Raw genomic sequence first — 14,290 nt, 5'->3', positions numbered from 1 at the left:
GTGTTTCAAGTGATTCTTGCTGGACCTGATATGCCCCAACCACACACACACACACCTCCATGATGGAAGAAGTGACAGATGGATACTTGTGGTTCTTATTAGACTTGATACACCCCAGCCACACATCTTAACACTTACTCCTATACCCTCAGATTGGCCCTAAGTTTCACGTGGAGTTCATCCCAACTCTGCTGCTGAAGGAGTGGCCGCAGTGTGCCTTTGAGTGGCCCTTGAGGGAACGGAGAGGAATACTGGATCCCGAGGCAAAGGTTATGTACAAGTGAGTGACTGTGCTTCATGTGTTTACCCACTGGTTATATTTATTTCATCTCAGTATGTAAGGACGGAGTTGAATTTTTGTTCCCGCACCTTTTAAACATTCACATCACATCCCTGCATCCTTTAACCTTTTCATTACTATTAGACACACCTTTCCTTAGTTACACACAACCCTGGGGCATCTTTTGCTCAGCCACCTCTAAACACTGTACTAGATAGAAATAAAAAAATTTACTTTTTGTCCCCTTCTCTCTTGTAGATACATAAAAACCCCATACATTACTTTGAGTGCTGTGAAATGTTAAATAAAAGACTTCGATCTTTACACTTCATCCCCACACACTTTAAATCTTAACAAAAATATCCCCAGGTGGCCAAAGGATATCAATATACAGGAGGCAATGCAAGTTGGGTGTAACTTGGTCCCCATCGGCCACTACAACCCCAAGGAGCCGAATAGAGTCATGAAGATTGAGTGGCAGATACAGTTCATCAAGGCTGAGCAGATCCTCCTTCGCAGCCTGGGCCACGTGCAGGTGAGAGAGAGAGAGAGAGAGAGAGAGAGAGAGAGAGAGAGAGAGAGAGAGAGAGAGAGAGAGAGAGAGAGAGAGAGAGAGAGAGAGAGAGAGAATTCAGACAGTCTAGACATGATGTAAAGGTTTGTTGCTGATTAAAATCTCTCAGAAAACCTTTATAACCTCTAAAAGCATTATAATCCTTTGAAGAGACTTGTAATCCTCAAAAATACTAACTTCTTAAATCACTAATAATCTAAAAACCAATGTAATCCCTTGAAAAAATAATGAAAACCACTGAAATCCCATTATAACTCCTTGATCCTCTCTCCCTCAGATGCGGCTGCTCCTGTGGGTGGAGTACCTGCTGAGGGACCACCTGGAGGACGTCCCCTGCCTGCAGAACCAACACCTGCGCTATATTCTCTTCTGGATGTGCGAGAAGGACTTCAGGGACTGGCAGGAACCTCGACTAGGCATAAAACTCAAGACCTACCTCAAAATTCTATACAAAAGCCTATCGACAGAGTCCCTGCCACACTACTTTGTCATGTCGTGCAATATGATGAAGAGCATTCCTGAGAAGTACATCCGGCAAGCTCAGGTAAAGAGAGGGAGGTACTTGAGTGGGATGAAGCTTAAGAACACTACAATTGTAACAGGGAGTGCATGGACTCACCTATCAATTCACAACTACATATGGTACTGATGAATTTATGGGCTCTTTTAATAATAGATTCTATAATGCTGATAGATATATGGTTAGATTTTCTGTCATCACATTGATAAATCTGTTATTACACTTGTTATTATTTACTGATGAATTCCTGGATGCATATGATATGTTCTGACTGCATTTTGTTGCATTCTGGGTAATATATGTGATCAGTACTTAAAGACTTCAAGGGGCACATCTTTCCTTACCTGCTAACCACTCTGAGACGTTTCTTGCTCGACAGCCACCACTAGAGACTATACTGTCCAGAAATTGCAACATCTATTCTTCTAGCCCCTTTCTTTTTTCTAGATGCTTATATAGATTTCACAGTTTTGAGTACTGAGAATTGCTGCATATCACAGGGAAAGAGTTAAAAAGGTTCAGAGTCCCTGCATTACAAGAATACAATCAGGAGACTGCAGGGGGTGACAAACTTTCAAAAAACCTCTTTCTAGGAACCTCCTCAAGGAAATCAACATTAACATAAGTCTCTATTCGTTCCTGTCCTTGCATGTTCTAATTTTTTTTCTCTCTCTCTCTCTCTCTCTCTCTCTCTCTCTCTCTCTCTCTCTCTCTCTCTCTCTCTCTCTCTCTCCCCCTCCCTCACACAGTTGACAGTCAAGAGAATCAAGGAGAACCTGCCGATCTACGTAATGCACACCATGAGTAGAATGCGCATGGCTTCAGACTTCTACCCTCGTCTCAATATCCGTAAGCTCTTCAGACTGGTGACTATGGAGAGTTTTGGCCTAGAGCACATCAACCCTACACTCCTTCAACTGGCTGCAGAGGTGAGGGTGAATGGAAGGATGGAGGTTATGCTAGGTATGTTTAGGCGGAAGAAACATTTATGTGAGTGGAGAGAGATTGTGTGAATGCTTTGTAGGATTGCCTGCTTGGTATATAGATAGATAGATTGATAAGGGAAAGAATAAAAGTAACTGATTAACAGAAGCAAGGGATTAGAGAATAGAAGTAATGCTAAGATAGAATGAAGACAAGAGACAGAACCTCAAGTATCTATGGAGATATTTAAGAAGAACCAAGAGCATGTACTAATCCACTGTTTCCCCATTCTATATACCTACAATATACAAACACATACTCCCCCTGACAAACAACAGCAACCACAGAGAAAGAGTACAATTGATATTCTCAGTCTTTCAGCCACTAACACACGCATTCCTCTCCCCATGTAGGACAACAATACAGAGGAGAATGACAATGCCCTACGCAGTGACTCGGAGGAAGACGATGGTGATGCTGAGGAAAAGGTGAGTCATTTCAGGATGATGTGGATGTTATGTCACATAGTTTCATTATTACTTACACTACTACTACTAATACTACTACTACTACTACTACTGCTACTTCTAATTTCATCTCTCTTGCTGCAGACATGATAGAAATAATGTGCTGACCAGTAACACGTAATCAATATAGACAAATCTTAATTTATGAGTTATATTCTTAAAAACAGTTTGTCAAGAGAAAATGTGTATATCATGGTCAGTCATATACTCCCATTTAATGTTTTTATTTTCTTTGTAAACTATTTGAAATTTTATCTATTTTTGCATATTAGCTCAAGAGACAAATTTACTTTATTCATAACTCCAAGAACTTGTGAACTGAACTTTCTTAAAATCACACTTTGCCTATATGAGTCCCAGGCCATGGATGATTAACATGCAGCCATGAACACACAACAGTTATTCACACCATTCACAACATCAAGTCAATGCTTCCCACCTCTCTCCATCACAGAGGAAGCTTCATGAGATACGGCGGAAGCGGAAGGAGCAGGTGGAGGCACAAATGGCAAAGAGGAACAGCATCAATAACACAAAGAAGCGACCGTCCACCATCCGCCTGGACTCCAAGGTGCAGCGCGTCAAGGACCTCAGAGCCGGGCCTGTCCTGAGACTCTTTGCCCGGCACTTCTTGGCCATGGCACGAGCCTCAAACCGCAACCGAGCCTACCCCCAGGCCTACATGTACCTGCTCCTCACCGGCAACATGGCCACTTTGCTCGATGAAACTGGGAACAATGAGGATGCTGTTTTGCTGCGCCGACAAGTGGAGCAACTTAATGTGGCATCACGAGGTGGAGTGAGAGACATGTTATCATCGTCATGGAGCGTCAACGAACAGCATGACTTGGTGCCCAGTACCACTCCGTCCCGAGGCTCAAACTGGGAGTTCAACAAGCCGCCACCTCAGCCCCCACCAGAACGCAACTCAATGTTTGGCATGGACCGCCAGTACACTGCCCCAGCCTTTCAGAACATTGACTCTAAGAAGCACAGTGATGTTGCCAGGATACTCAGCAACACAGACAGTGACTTGGACATTATGGAACTACCCTGTGACTCGCCAGCCTCCAGCCTCCCTAGCTCCCCGACCATCCCACCTGCTGATCCTGCCCCATTACCTGAAGAGCTCCCAACACTCTCACCACCCACACAAACTGACTCCCCAACACTCACAACACCTCAACATTCCAACCCCATAGGGAGTGATGTGCCTGACACCCGAACCTCTCCAACTTCCCCAAGCCCTGAACCAAATTTCCTCAACTTGCGAGATGAGGACGCTGATGATGCTGATGATGAATCCACTGACCTATAGCTCCAGTGGAAAGTAAATAGAAGTTAAGTTGGTGTTGTAGAGAAGATACTGGTGAATGAACTGCGTGACTGACTGACTTGGGACTGGACTGACTGATTTACGAGTGGACTGACTGAATGAGAAACTGGCTGAGGAATGAAAATAAATGAGTGGCTGATTGTGGAGTGGAGTGACTGACTGGTTGAGTGGTTGAGTGAGAAATTAATGACTGATTAAGTGACTGGCTAAGAAGTAAAATGACTGGTTGGTATGACTGACTGACTGGATGGTTGAATGAGTGTCTAGTAATGAAGAAAGCCACCACAGCTTTTAAACACCTAATTGGCAAGCTGGTTTGACTGTTAAAAAGACTGAATGAATGGCTGAGTGATGGATTAACTCTGAATGAATGGCTGAGTGATGGATTAACTGACTGAATGATTGACTGATGGACTGGCTGACTAAATGGTTGACAAATGGATGAGGTGACTGATTGGCTGACGGGTGCATTAATCAAAATAAATACTTGACAGATAGATTGACTGGCTGAATAATTGATGTTCTAACTAAATGGCTGACTGACACACTGACTAAATGGTTGACAGATGGACTGACAGGAGTGATGGGTGGATTAATGGTTTGTAGTGGTCACCCATCACAAATTTTGAGCAAGTGATGTTTTAAGACTTATTCACCCAGAGTGAATGAATCAGCTGTAAATACCATTCCAACATACATATAAAGAGTATTTAACAAACATCATTATCTTGTGTATTGGCTCTGTCACTATTCTTTGTAAATATCTATGTATGTTAAGTTGTATCCTCATTATTGTGTAAGTTATTCGTGCATATCTCTCAATAAATCATCTTGTCATCTTTGAGTGTCATGTATTCATTTTATCAAGCTTTGTGCACTGAATTATATATGCAAATGATCCCCATGAAGTGATGGCAGGAGTACTTTCTCTTCTCTGTCAAGGGCCAAGGGGCTGAGAGAGGCATGTGAATGTGTGTGTGTGAAAGTTGTGTGCCTTGTCTTGGCTATCCACCTTTCTGGAGAAGACAGCCTTTATGTATGTATGTATTAACCCATTCATTGCTATTTGGTACATTTGCCCCTTATCACAAACCACTATGGGACATTTCTTCTCATCCTACAGCCACCTCCAAACATTATGCAGGCTAGAAATTGCAAAACCTATTCTTTTCGTCTTTTTTTCTTTCATCTGGTGCTTATCAAGATTTCATATGTAGCTTGTAGTGCTGTGAATTCTTGTATATTGCAGTGAAGGGGATAAATATCTCCCTCCTTGACTTTGTGACAGAGATACAGGATGGACTGGTGAGGATTCAAAACTAAGTGAACATAGAAGCCGGAAGTTGTCTAAAATACCCTGATTGCATACTGGGGTTTCAACTCAAGACTTCCTCTATTTTAGTGAGATGTGCTACCACCTAAACCATCACTCTGCTAGGACAGGATATTGATGTAATGCATAGGTCAACGAAACAGCGAGGTGAAGGAAGACATGCTGCCACAACAAGTACTGACCTGAATGCCGTGAGTGGAGTAGAAGTCAGCAGTGCCGAGTGATGCATAGAGCTTGTAACCCATCTGTGCCAGCGTCCTCACTGCCGGCAGCAACTCATTCTTGTGCTGAACGGCAGAACAAAACACTTTACTCATCTGCACTATGCTTATCTATCTATATTGGATACTTATTCCAGAAAACTATCCCAAAAAGAAGCGGTAATTACAGAAAAGTTTTTATTTATTCCTGTCTTTGCTTTTTCCTTCCTGCATGCTGTAATCTCAATCTGATCTCAACCCTTTTTCTCACACACTGCAAATCAAAAGTTGTAATATTCTACACAGAACAGGCAGTTTTGTTTAAGGGGGATTCTTGTCCTCACTGTCCTCCTATGTTGCTCCTGAGAATGAAGATGTGATGAAGGAGGAGTAGAGAGAAGAAAGAGGAAAAGGATGAAGAGGAGGATATGTTTGCATTACCTTATAGCTGCCAATGGAGAGCAGGATGGACCTCTGAGGGATAACAAAGCCAGTGGAGATCATGGACTTGAGATACGCCTCATAGCGGTTCTCCCCAAAGCAAGCCACCTCTCCTGTTGAAGCCATCTCCACCCCCAGCATCACGTCAGCTCCTGTGGGTGAAGCAGTGATCATGATGCAGCTATGGGGCCTCAAATAGAACAGTAGAAAATAAAACCCCACATACTCTCTCTCTCTCTCTCTCTCAATCACTCACACAAAGTTGGATTAAAAAAGAGCATGTGAAGACAACAACAATAGTAGGTAGCTGCCTGACACTGCCTTTCTTGTCAGAAATATCAGTACAATATATCACTACTTTGAGCACCTAAGCACCTGTACAAGCATTTTAACCACACACCTGCCAGCCGTGAGAAGCTAAACTGTGGCACCTTGACTCCCACTCGTCCACAGCCCCTCAGGACGTTAGAGGGCAGCACCTCCTCCCCAACGATGACCCGGGTGGCACAGGCAACAAAGTCAAAGTCCAGTGTCTTGCTCACGAAGGGGAAGGACCGTGACACCCTCAGGTTTGTTTCTATCACCTTCAGATGGTTGTCCTGTTGGTGGAACAGAGGATGGGTTAGACAGATTGAGTGTAGTGAAGCAATCAGCTGCATGTTCAAGGGTTGATCTATAAAAAATCTATACTTTTAAACATTACCACTGTCACAGGCTTACCTTGGCAATGAGCTGCATGTTGAAGGGGCCATTCACCTCCAGGGCCCGGGCAATGGCTGCCACAATAGAGGTGATCTTGGCCAGCGTCTCTGAGTTGAGGTCCTGCGGTGGCGTAACCAGCGTGGCATCACCTGAGTGCACGCCGGCATTCTCCACGTGCTCACTCACCGCCATGCACACCAGCGCTCCGTCACTTGCCACCGCATCCACGTCTATCTCCTATTGGGGTGGAGGGAGAGATTGACAGACTGGTAAGTTAATTCAGTTCATTCTGGTGGGGTAAGAGATCAACAAACTGACCAGCTAACTCAGTTCATTCTGGTGGAGTAAGAGAGACTGATGGATAAGCTAATACCATTCTGCTAAAGCTAATGACATTCTGCAAAAAAAATAGTCACATAAGATCCTCAGACTGACTAGCTTATACCAGTTCATTAAAAACTCATCACAAAAAAAAAAAAAAATAAATAAAATAAATAAATAAATAAATAAATAAATAAATAAAAAAATAAGTTCCTCAAGACACAAGATCCTCACATTGACTTGCTGATACCAGTTCACGGTCAAAAAAACTCACAAAATACCCACCAAGTCATGAACCAGTCCTCACCTTCGCCTCTAGAATGAACTTGGAGATGACCACAGGATGCTCTTTGGACACAGCAGCAGCCTGGTTGAGGTATGTCTCCAGGTCTTGGTGGGAGTGTGCCACATTCATAGCTGCACCAGAGAGCACATAGGACGGACGCACCAGGCAGGGGAATCCCACCTCCTCGCAGAACGCCTGGGCTGACTTTAGGTTAGTGAGTTCCTTCCACCTGGAGAGTACAAGGGATTGGAATTGAAAGGAATGCATAGAAGAGGAGGACTTAGGATCATGTGGAAGGACTATCAATGAGGCCATGAAGGACAAAGGATTAAATGAAATAATGCCCCAAGATAGGAACATTTGGAGGACTCACTTGAAATGGCAACCACGAATAAGGATTGAGCTGAGAAGGTGACTACAAGGTATTTCAGTGGTTTAATGAGGTGTAATAAGGAGTTTTTGGAAGAGCACCAGGCAAGGGAAGCCCACCTCCTCACAAAATGCTTGTGCTCACTTCAGGTTAGAGAACTCTTTCCACCTGGTGACTGCAAGAAATTCCAATGGTTGAACTAAGTATAACAAGGAACTTTTGAGGTTTTACGAGGGATCATAAGGAATGTCAAGGATGTGGTGATTTGATGAAATCATGAGGAGGACAAATAGATATATTACAATCACAATCACAGTAGGTCTTTTTTCTTTTTTTATCAATGGACCTTTTTTTATAAATTTCTGTTGTCCCTGGTCAGTGCTCTTCTTGCATAAAGAAATTAGTAAAGAAAAAAAGAAGAAAAATAGTTACTGTGGTTGGGAGATTCCAATTTTGTCCAGCATGCGCGAGAACTTGAATCTGTTCTCAGCACCGTCGATGGACTCTGGGGATGTGCCAAGGATGTGGGCGTTCTGGTGGTGCAGGTCCATGGCTATGTTGTTTGGCAGCTGCCCCCCCATGCTCAGGATCACACCAAGGGGGTTCTCAAGGTTGTAGATGTCCATTACAACCTGTGTGGAAGATTAGTGATTCTTCCTTCTTCTGAACAGCAAGATTATCAGTCACTACATGTTTCTGGCAAACTCTGGAACTCCCTGCCTGCTTCTGTATTTCCTCTTTCCTATGAGTTAAGGTTTCCAATTTGTGATTCTTTTGACCTTTCTTTAGGGATTGGTACCTCAGTGAGCCCTTATATGTGTTGCTGTCATTGCCCTTGGCCAGCGCCCCTCATGCACATAACAATAATAATAATCTTAATCCAAATCCTGTCCCTTTTATGTAATCCATATCCTTACCCTAACATATATCCCTAACATATAACCTAGGCTTTGTCATGACAGGAATTATCTTAGGTGAAACTTTAATCAGTATAATCTTAGCTGATTAAGTTTTCTAGGGTGGAACGTGCACAGAAATAGCCGACCCTCATCCACAACACACCTCAAAGGAGATCTCGTCAAAGTAGAGTCGGTCGCACATGTCATAGTCAGTGGATACAGTCTCAGGGTTGTAGTTAATCATGATGGTACGGTGGCCCAGCTTGCGGAGGGTTCGAATGCACTGCACTGCACACCAGTCAAACTCCACTGACGACCCGATGCGGTACACTCCTGACCCTGGTGGTGGTGGTGGTGGTGGTGGTGGAGAGAGAAAAATGGGATAAGATAGTTGGGGAGATGGGTGGCTTTAGGGGTGCCTTTGCTGGTGGTCACTGGAAGTATGTAAAGAGATGATTCTTTTGATATTTCTCTTGGGACTGGCATCTCACTGGGCCTTTTTCTTTCTTTTTTTCTTTTTCTTTTCTTTTTGCTCTTTTTGTTGCCCCTGGCCATCACCCCTCTCACATAAAAAGTATAAAGTATTCGTTGACACTTGTAAGCCCTAATAAATATTTATACCTTGAAGTATACAACCAGCTTTACAGATCTTACAGAATGACCTCAACTATTCTGTGACCTTATGGTATGGTAGTAATTAGCTTCAACAAGAATACTCACCCAGCACCATGGTGGCCCCAGGCGGGAAGGTGAGGTCATGGGAGGAGCCACAGTAGGTCAGGTAGAGGTAGTTAGTGGCAGCTGGCCACTCAGCTGACACTGTGTCCACCTGCTTCACGAACGGCAAGATTCCTGTCCAGGTAAGATAGCTTGAGAGGACCGAGGGTGGATTTCACTGCTTGATTGATGGATTTAATGATAACTGACTGACTGACAGGCTGTGTATGGAACTGTGACTATCAACACTTAAGTTTAGAAACTTCTTCAACACTGTGAGTGATATATTTTTTTTCTGTTGAGATTTACAAATGCAGGATTTTATTTATGAATCAAAATCTAAGAAAAATTACTTTAAAGTATTTTACAATTTTGTGATAAAAAAATATTACACTTGATCCAATACACAAATTTTCAATCTGCAGCTTGCCTAGTGCACTTTCCCCTTTCTCCTATCCATTTTTTTTAAATAATCATAAACATCCATCCAGGAAAGAATATTAAGTCTCCTTCCTAGTACATTATTGAAGCTTACACCAATCAATTAATCTATCATAAATCAAATGGTATGTCATGGTGCCGTACATCGATTAATCACACCTGAAACAATATCTCTTGACACAACTTGGAGGCCACAGTACACAGGGCACCACAAGAACACTACAACAAACAGGGCACCCACCATGTTTCTCCCTCAGGTCACGCACAGCCTGCTCCGTGCCCTCAGCCGCTCCTCCAATCTGCTTGTCCGAAAACCCAAGTTTCTTTGCCTCCCGCAGCACATCTTCAGGCAGCTCCTCCTCCTCAGCCAGGCTCTCCAGATGCTCATACATGTTGGTGATGTTCTGAAGATAAAATGTGTCAGATATTTAAGAACGTACAAACTTAAGAAAATAGGGAAGCTACAAGAAGCCATCAGACCAACACATGGCAGTCCCTCTTTGAAACATACCTACATACTTCCACCTATTATCCTCAACTATAAATTTTTCTAATCTTCTGACTCTCCCAAATTACCTGAATGATTTGTATAGGTGTGTATTTGTGTGAATGTGGCAGAGCAATAAAAAGAAGCAGCAGTGAATGAAGGGAGTGCTGATACAACTCGGAATGGTGGTATACTGCAGAAGTGACTAACTTTCAATAATTGGGTGTGGATATTAAGGTAAGAATGAGCTGCAAAGTGGGATAAACAAATGATAGGGGCTTAGGAAATATTGAGGGTCTCTGTAGCATTAAGGGCTTTTATCAGATACTTTTGGAGATGTTTGGGACCTCTGAAAGGATTTAGGGGTCTGTTTTGAGGAATCTGTGGAGAAACTGTATGGATTAATATCTAATAAGAGCATAAAATTCTTCTAGATTGTGAGGGATCCAAAAAAATACCAGTAACTTATAAAAAGATGGAATGAAAGGCATCAAGGCCCCTGTAATCAATAAAGGATGGAATGAAATGACTCGCTACCTTCATATGGAAATCAAACCATCTTCATAGGAAATGGATTATGATAATAATAGACATAAGAAACTTGCAGATTATGAGGAATCCAAAGAAAAACACCAATAATCAACAAAGGACAGAATGAAATTACTTACTACCTAATTGGGGAGGCACACATCAAAATGTTTAAGTAGAAGGCAAGCAGAACTCACAATTACATTCTCCTTGTACAGGAACAATTAGTCTTTGGATCCTATTTGAGGACCAGCATTACAGAGGGCCTTTTTTTCATTGGATTTTTGTTGCCCTTGGCTGGTGTCCCTCCTACATAAAAAAAAGTCTATCTTGGTGAGGAGAATGAAGCAAATAACCTCCAAAAATATCTAGATGGAAAGTGAATACAACTCCTCATTACCTTCATCTTGTACAGGAACCACTTGTCTATCCTGGTGAGGGTGTAGAGCTTGTCGATGTCCCAGCCTTTCCTGAGTGCGGCTGCCAACACCAGGATCCGCTTGTCTGTCGGCTCTGTCAGCTCCTGGAGGGGAAGGGATGAGTGTCACTATTGTTGCCAAGGAAAGTCAAAGAGTCTGGCTATACCATAAAGCTCACAACAAACACAATGATAGGCACTGTTAAAAGAAAATGGGAGAATAACAACCACCAATCTCTCAATCCCACTCAGGGTAAAAGAAATGATTTAGAAGATGCATCCTATTGAGAGAGAGAGAGAGAGAGAGAGAGAGAGAGAGAGAGAGAGAGAGAGAGAGAGAGAGAGAGAGAGAGAGAGAGAGAGAGAGAGAGAGAGAGAGAGAGAGAGAGAGAGAGAGAGAGAGAGAGAGAGAGAGAGAGAGAGAGAGAGAGAGAGACGTAAAAAATAGACTCGTACATATAATCCAGACAAGAAACAGATAAATTTTAACAAGAAAACTCTGAACAGTCTAAACATTACCTTTTCATCTGCCTCACTGACATAGGGATCAAAGCCTGACAGTGTCTCGTCCACCATCCTCAGTGCCTTCTGCAGAGCCTCCTCGAAGGACCGACCAATGCCCATCACCTCTCCAACACTCTTCATGGAGCTGCCAATCTGGAAAAAATCATATTAATCATTACATCACCACATATTGGACTTTCATAATCCTTCTCTCTTGATTATATTTTCTCTGCCTCATTCTTTATTTTGTTTGTTACTCCTTGCCTCTCTCTCTTACTTCCATCCTCCCACTATCACCTTCTCTACCCAGCTCCCTCTGATGTCAAAATAAGTAGTCTGCATTAATGAGGATAAAAGGTGCATGTTTATCAGCTTAGCAATTACCAAGACTCCTGCAGTGTGAGGGTTAAAGGAAGGAATCTGTCCCATGTTCAGAAATGCTTTCCTCTCCCACATCATCGTTCTTAATCCTTTTTTTTTCTTAATTCTATCCCCTCCCTGACTCATTCTTTATTTTGTTACTCCTCGCACCTCTCTCTCCCCTCTATCTCCTCTTTCTCCCTCTACCCTTACTTCCCTTCCTAGCAAAATCCGGCTCTTTATTTTCCCCTCTATCCCTCACTCCCTTCTCTATCCTGAATCCATCCCTTAATTTCCCACCAACCGTTCCTCACCTTGGTAGATACACGGCTGAACTTGGAGAGGTCCCAGCGAGGCACCTTCACCACACAGTAGTCAAGGGAGGGCTCAAAGCAGGCGGTGGTGGAGGCAGTGACTGAGTTGGTGAGGTCTGGCAGTGCCCTTCCTAGAGCAAGCTTGGCCGCCACATATGCTAGTGGATACCCAGTGGCCTTGGATGCAAGAGCCGAGGACCTGGACAGCCTGGCATTGACCTGGTGTTGTGGGAGGTTAGGTTAGGTTAGGTTAGATTAAGATATGGATGGATTTAGTTAGGTTACGTTAGTCACATACCCACACCCATCTCTCTCCCCCCTTCACACACCCAGTCAGTCCATCTATACATTTCCTCACCTCAATGATGTAATATTCTTCTGAGTTTGGGTTGAGGGCATACTGTATGTTGCACTCACCCACCACACCAAGCCGCCTCACCACAGACAGGGCAGTGGAACGCAGGACCTGGTATTCCCTGTTGGTGAGTGTCTGTGAGGGGGCCACCACAAGGCTCTCCCCAGTGTGAATGCCAAGAGGATCAATGTTCTCCATGTTGCACACCTGAGGATTGGTGTAAAGGGGGGGGTTTGTCAATCTTAAAATGCAGTAATAATGAGTTGGTGCTTATGGAAAGGTGTTTGCGAAGATTAGTTCATGTGATATGCTGTGTGATAGTGGTGGTGGTGGTGGTACTGGTTGTAGCAGTAATGATGATAGTGGTATATGTTAGGATTAATACCAGAAGTAGGAGAGCGGTGATAATAGTAGTAGTCATGAGAAAATAACTAAATGCAAAATATTAGTTGAAGGTAAGGGATATGTGGTGATGGATAGTAGTGATTGTAGTAAAAATTATGATGGTAGTAGCAGTATATGTTGTGATTAGTAGCAGTAGCAGGAGTGGTAACAGTAGCAGGAGTAGGAGTCGCAGTAGTAATGGTGGTATGAGTATTGGGAAGGCAACTCACCGTGATACAGTTGTCATATGCATCTCGCACCACTTCATATTCCACTTCCTTCCACCCCTTCAGAGACTTGTCTGAAAGAGAAGGTTTATATGAAGCACTGGTCCAAAAAATGAATGATACCTAGGCTGATGGAGTGTACAGCCTCACAAGCAATAATAAGGCTGACTAGATGCAAGTGAAGAAATACAATAATGATGATTAAGAAAATGTTACTACATCATTCGTAATTTATATATCCATGTACTAATGTCCTCTAAAGTATATGAGTACTAATATATACTGAAGTATTTTGTGAAATAGCAAAATAATGCTTGATTTAGCCCAACAAAACGAGTTAAACAGAGTAGACTGAACTGTATTCATAAGGGACATTCTATAGTAGAATCATTATAGCATATGAAAAGAATTGAGACTCCTGAGCCATGATAAACAAGAATCAATATACATCATGAGTGTGCAAGGAAAAGATTACTTGTACCTTATCAGATTATCAAACAAAACTAATAAAATAGAGGAAGCACTAAATCCTCTTTGCAGCAACCCACCAATGATGAGCTGTGGGGAGTGAGCAAAGGCAGAGGTGGCCAGCTTTGCCAGCTCCTGAGGGTTGTCAGCAAAACCTGAGCCAAGACCACCCAGTGCGTAGGCAGCCCTGGCCAGCACCGGGTAGCCAATCCTCTCGGCTGCCTCGTGTGCCTGTGGGAGGAGGCAATAAGGCACAGTACTTCAAGGCAATAAGCAGCTTCCCATGTTTGTGGTAAAAGGAAGAATGGAACTTTACTTAATACAATAATTGGTGTAAAATGACAAGTTATTACTATAGACAATTTTTTCTTATA

The 14,290-nt window shown here is 43.0% G+C and overlaps 2 protein-coding genes across 9 annotated transcripts in view; one reads left to right on the top strand and one right to left on the bottom strand.

Annotated features, from left to right (window-relative positions):
- The window catches only part of LOC135091359 (uncharacterized), a 15,400-nt gene extending 10,402 nt beyond the window's left edge, over nt 1-4,998 (top strand). Inside the window, exons 7-12 of the mRNA XM_063988935.1 lie at nt 153-280; nt 650-815; nt 1,132-1,398; nt 2,124-2,303; nt 2,712-2,786; nt 3,280-4,998. Of these exons, the coding sequence (XP_063845005.1) occupies nt 153-280; nt 650-815; nt 1,132-1,398; nt 2,124-2,303; nt 2,712-2,786; nt 3,280-4,143 (1,680 nt within the window). The 3' untranslated portion in view covers nt 4,144-4,998. The remainder of the gene's footprint in view (nt 1-152; nt 281-649; nt 816-1,131; nt 1,399-2,123; nt 2,304-2,711; nt 2,787-3,279) is intronic.
- The window catches only part of LOC135091358 (multifunctional protein CAD-like), a 64,436-nt gene that overhangs the window by 44,166 nt on the left and 5,980 nt on the right, over nt 1-14,290 (bottom strand). For all 8 annotated transcript variants that reach the window (XM_063988926.1, XM_063988929.1, XM_063988927.1 and 5 more), the window contains exons 10-24: nt 13,997-14,147; nt 13,452-13,522; nt 12,841-13,044; nt 12,483-12,701; nt 11,824-11,961; nt 11,287-11,409; nt 10,113-10,275; nt 9,434-9,565; nt 8,877-9,052; nt 8,247-8,446; nt 7,466-7,673; nt 6,856-7,074; nt 6,536-6,734; nt 6,136-6,287; nt 5,677-5,781 (exon numbers count right to left, since the gene is read on the bottom strand). In XM_063988926.1, the coding sequence (XP_063844996.1) occupies nt 5,677-5,781; nt 6,136-6,287; nt 6,536-6,734; nt 6,856-7,074; nt 7,466-7,673; nt 8,247-8,446; nt 8,877-9,052; nt 9,434-9,565; nt 10,113-10,275; nt 11,287-11,409; nt 11,824-11,961; nt 12,483-12,701; nt 12,841-13,044; nt 13,452-13,522; nt 13,997-14,147 (2,460 nt within the window). The remainder of the gene's footprint in view (nt 1-5,676; nt 5,782-6,135; nt 6,288-6,535; nt 6,735-6,855; nt 7,075-7,465; nt 7,674-8,246; nt 8,447-8,876; nt 9,053-9,433; nt 9,566-10,112; nt 10,276-11,286; nt 11,410-11,823; nt 11,962-12,482; nt 12,702-12,840; nt 13,045-13,451; nt 13,523-13,996; nt 14,148-14,290) is intronic.

Source organism: Scylla paramamosain, chromosome 37 (genome assembly GCF_035594125.1).
Source record: "Scylla paramamosain isolate STU-SP2022 chromosome 37, ASM3559412v1, whole genome shotgun sequence".
Lineage (NCBI taxonomy): Eukaryota > Metazoa > Arthropoda > Malacostraca > Decapoda > Portunidae > Scylla > Scylla paramamosain.
The sequence above is the reverse complement of the archived record's forward strand: the minus strand, read 5'-3'. Positions and strand labels throughout refer to the sequence as shown.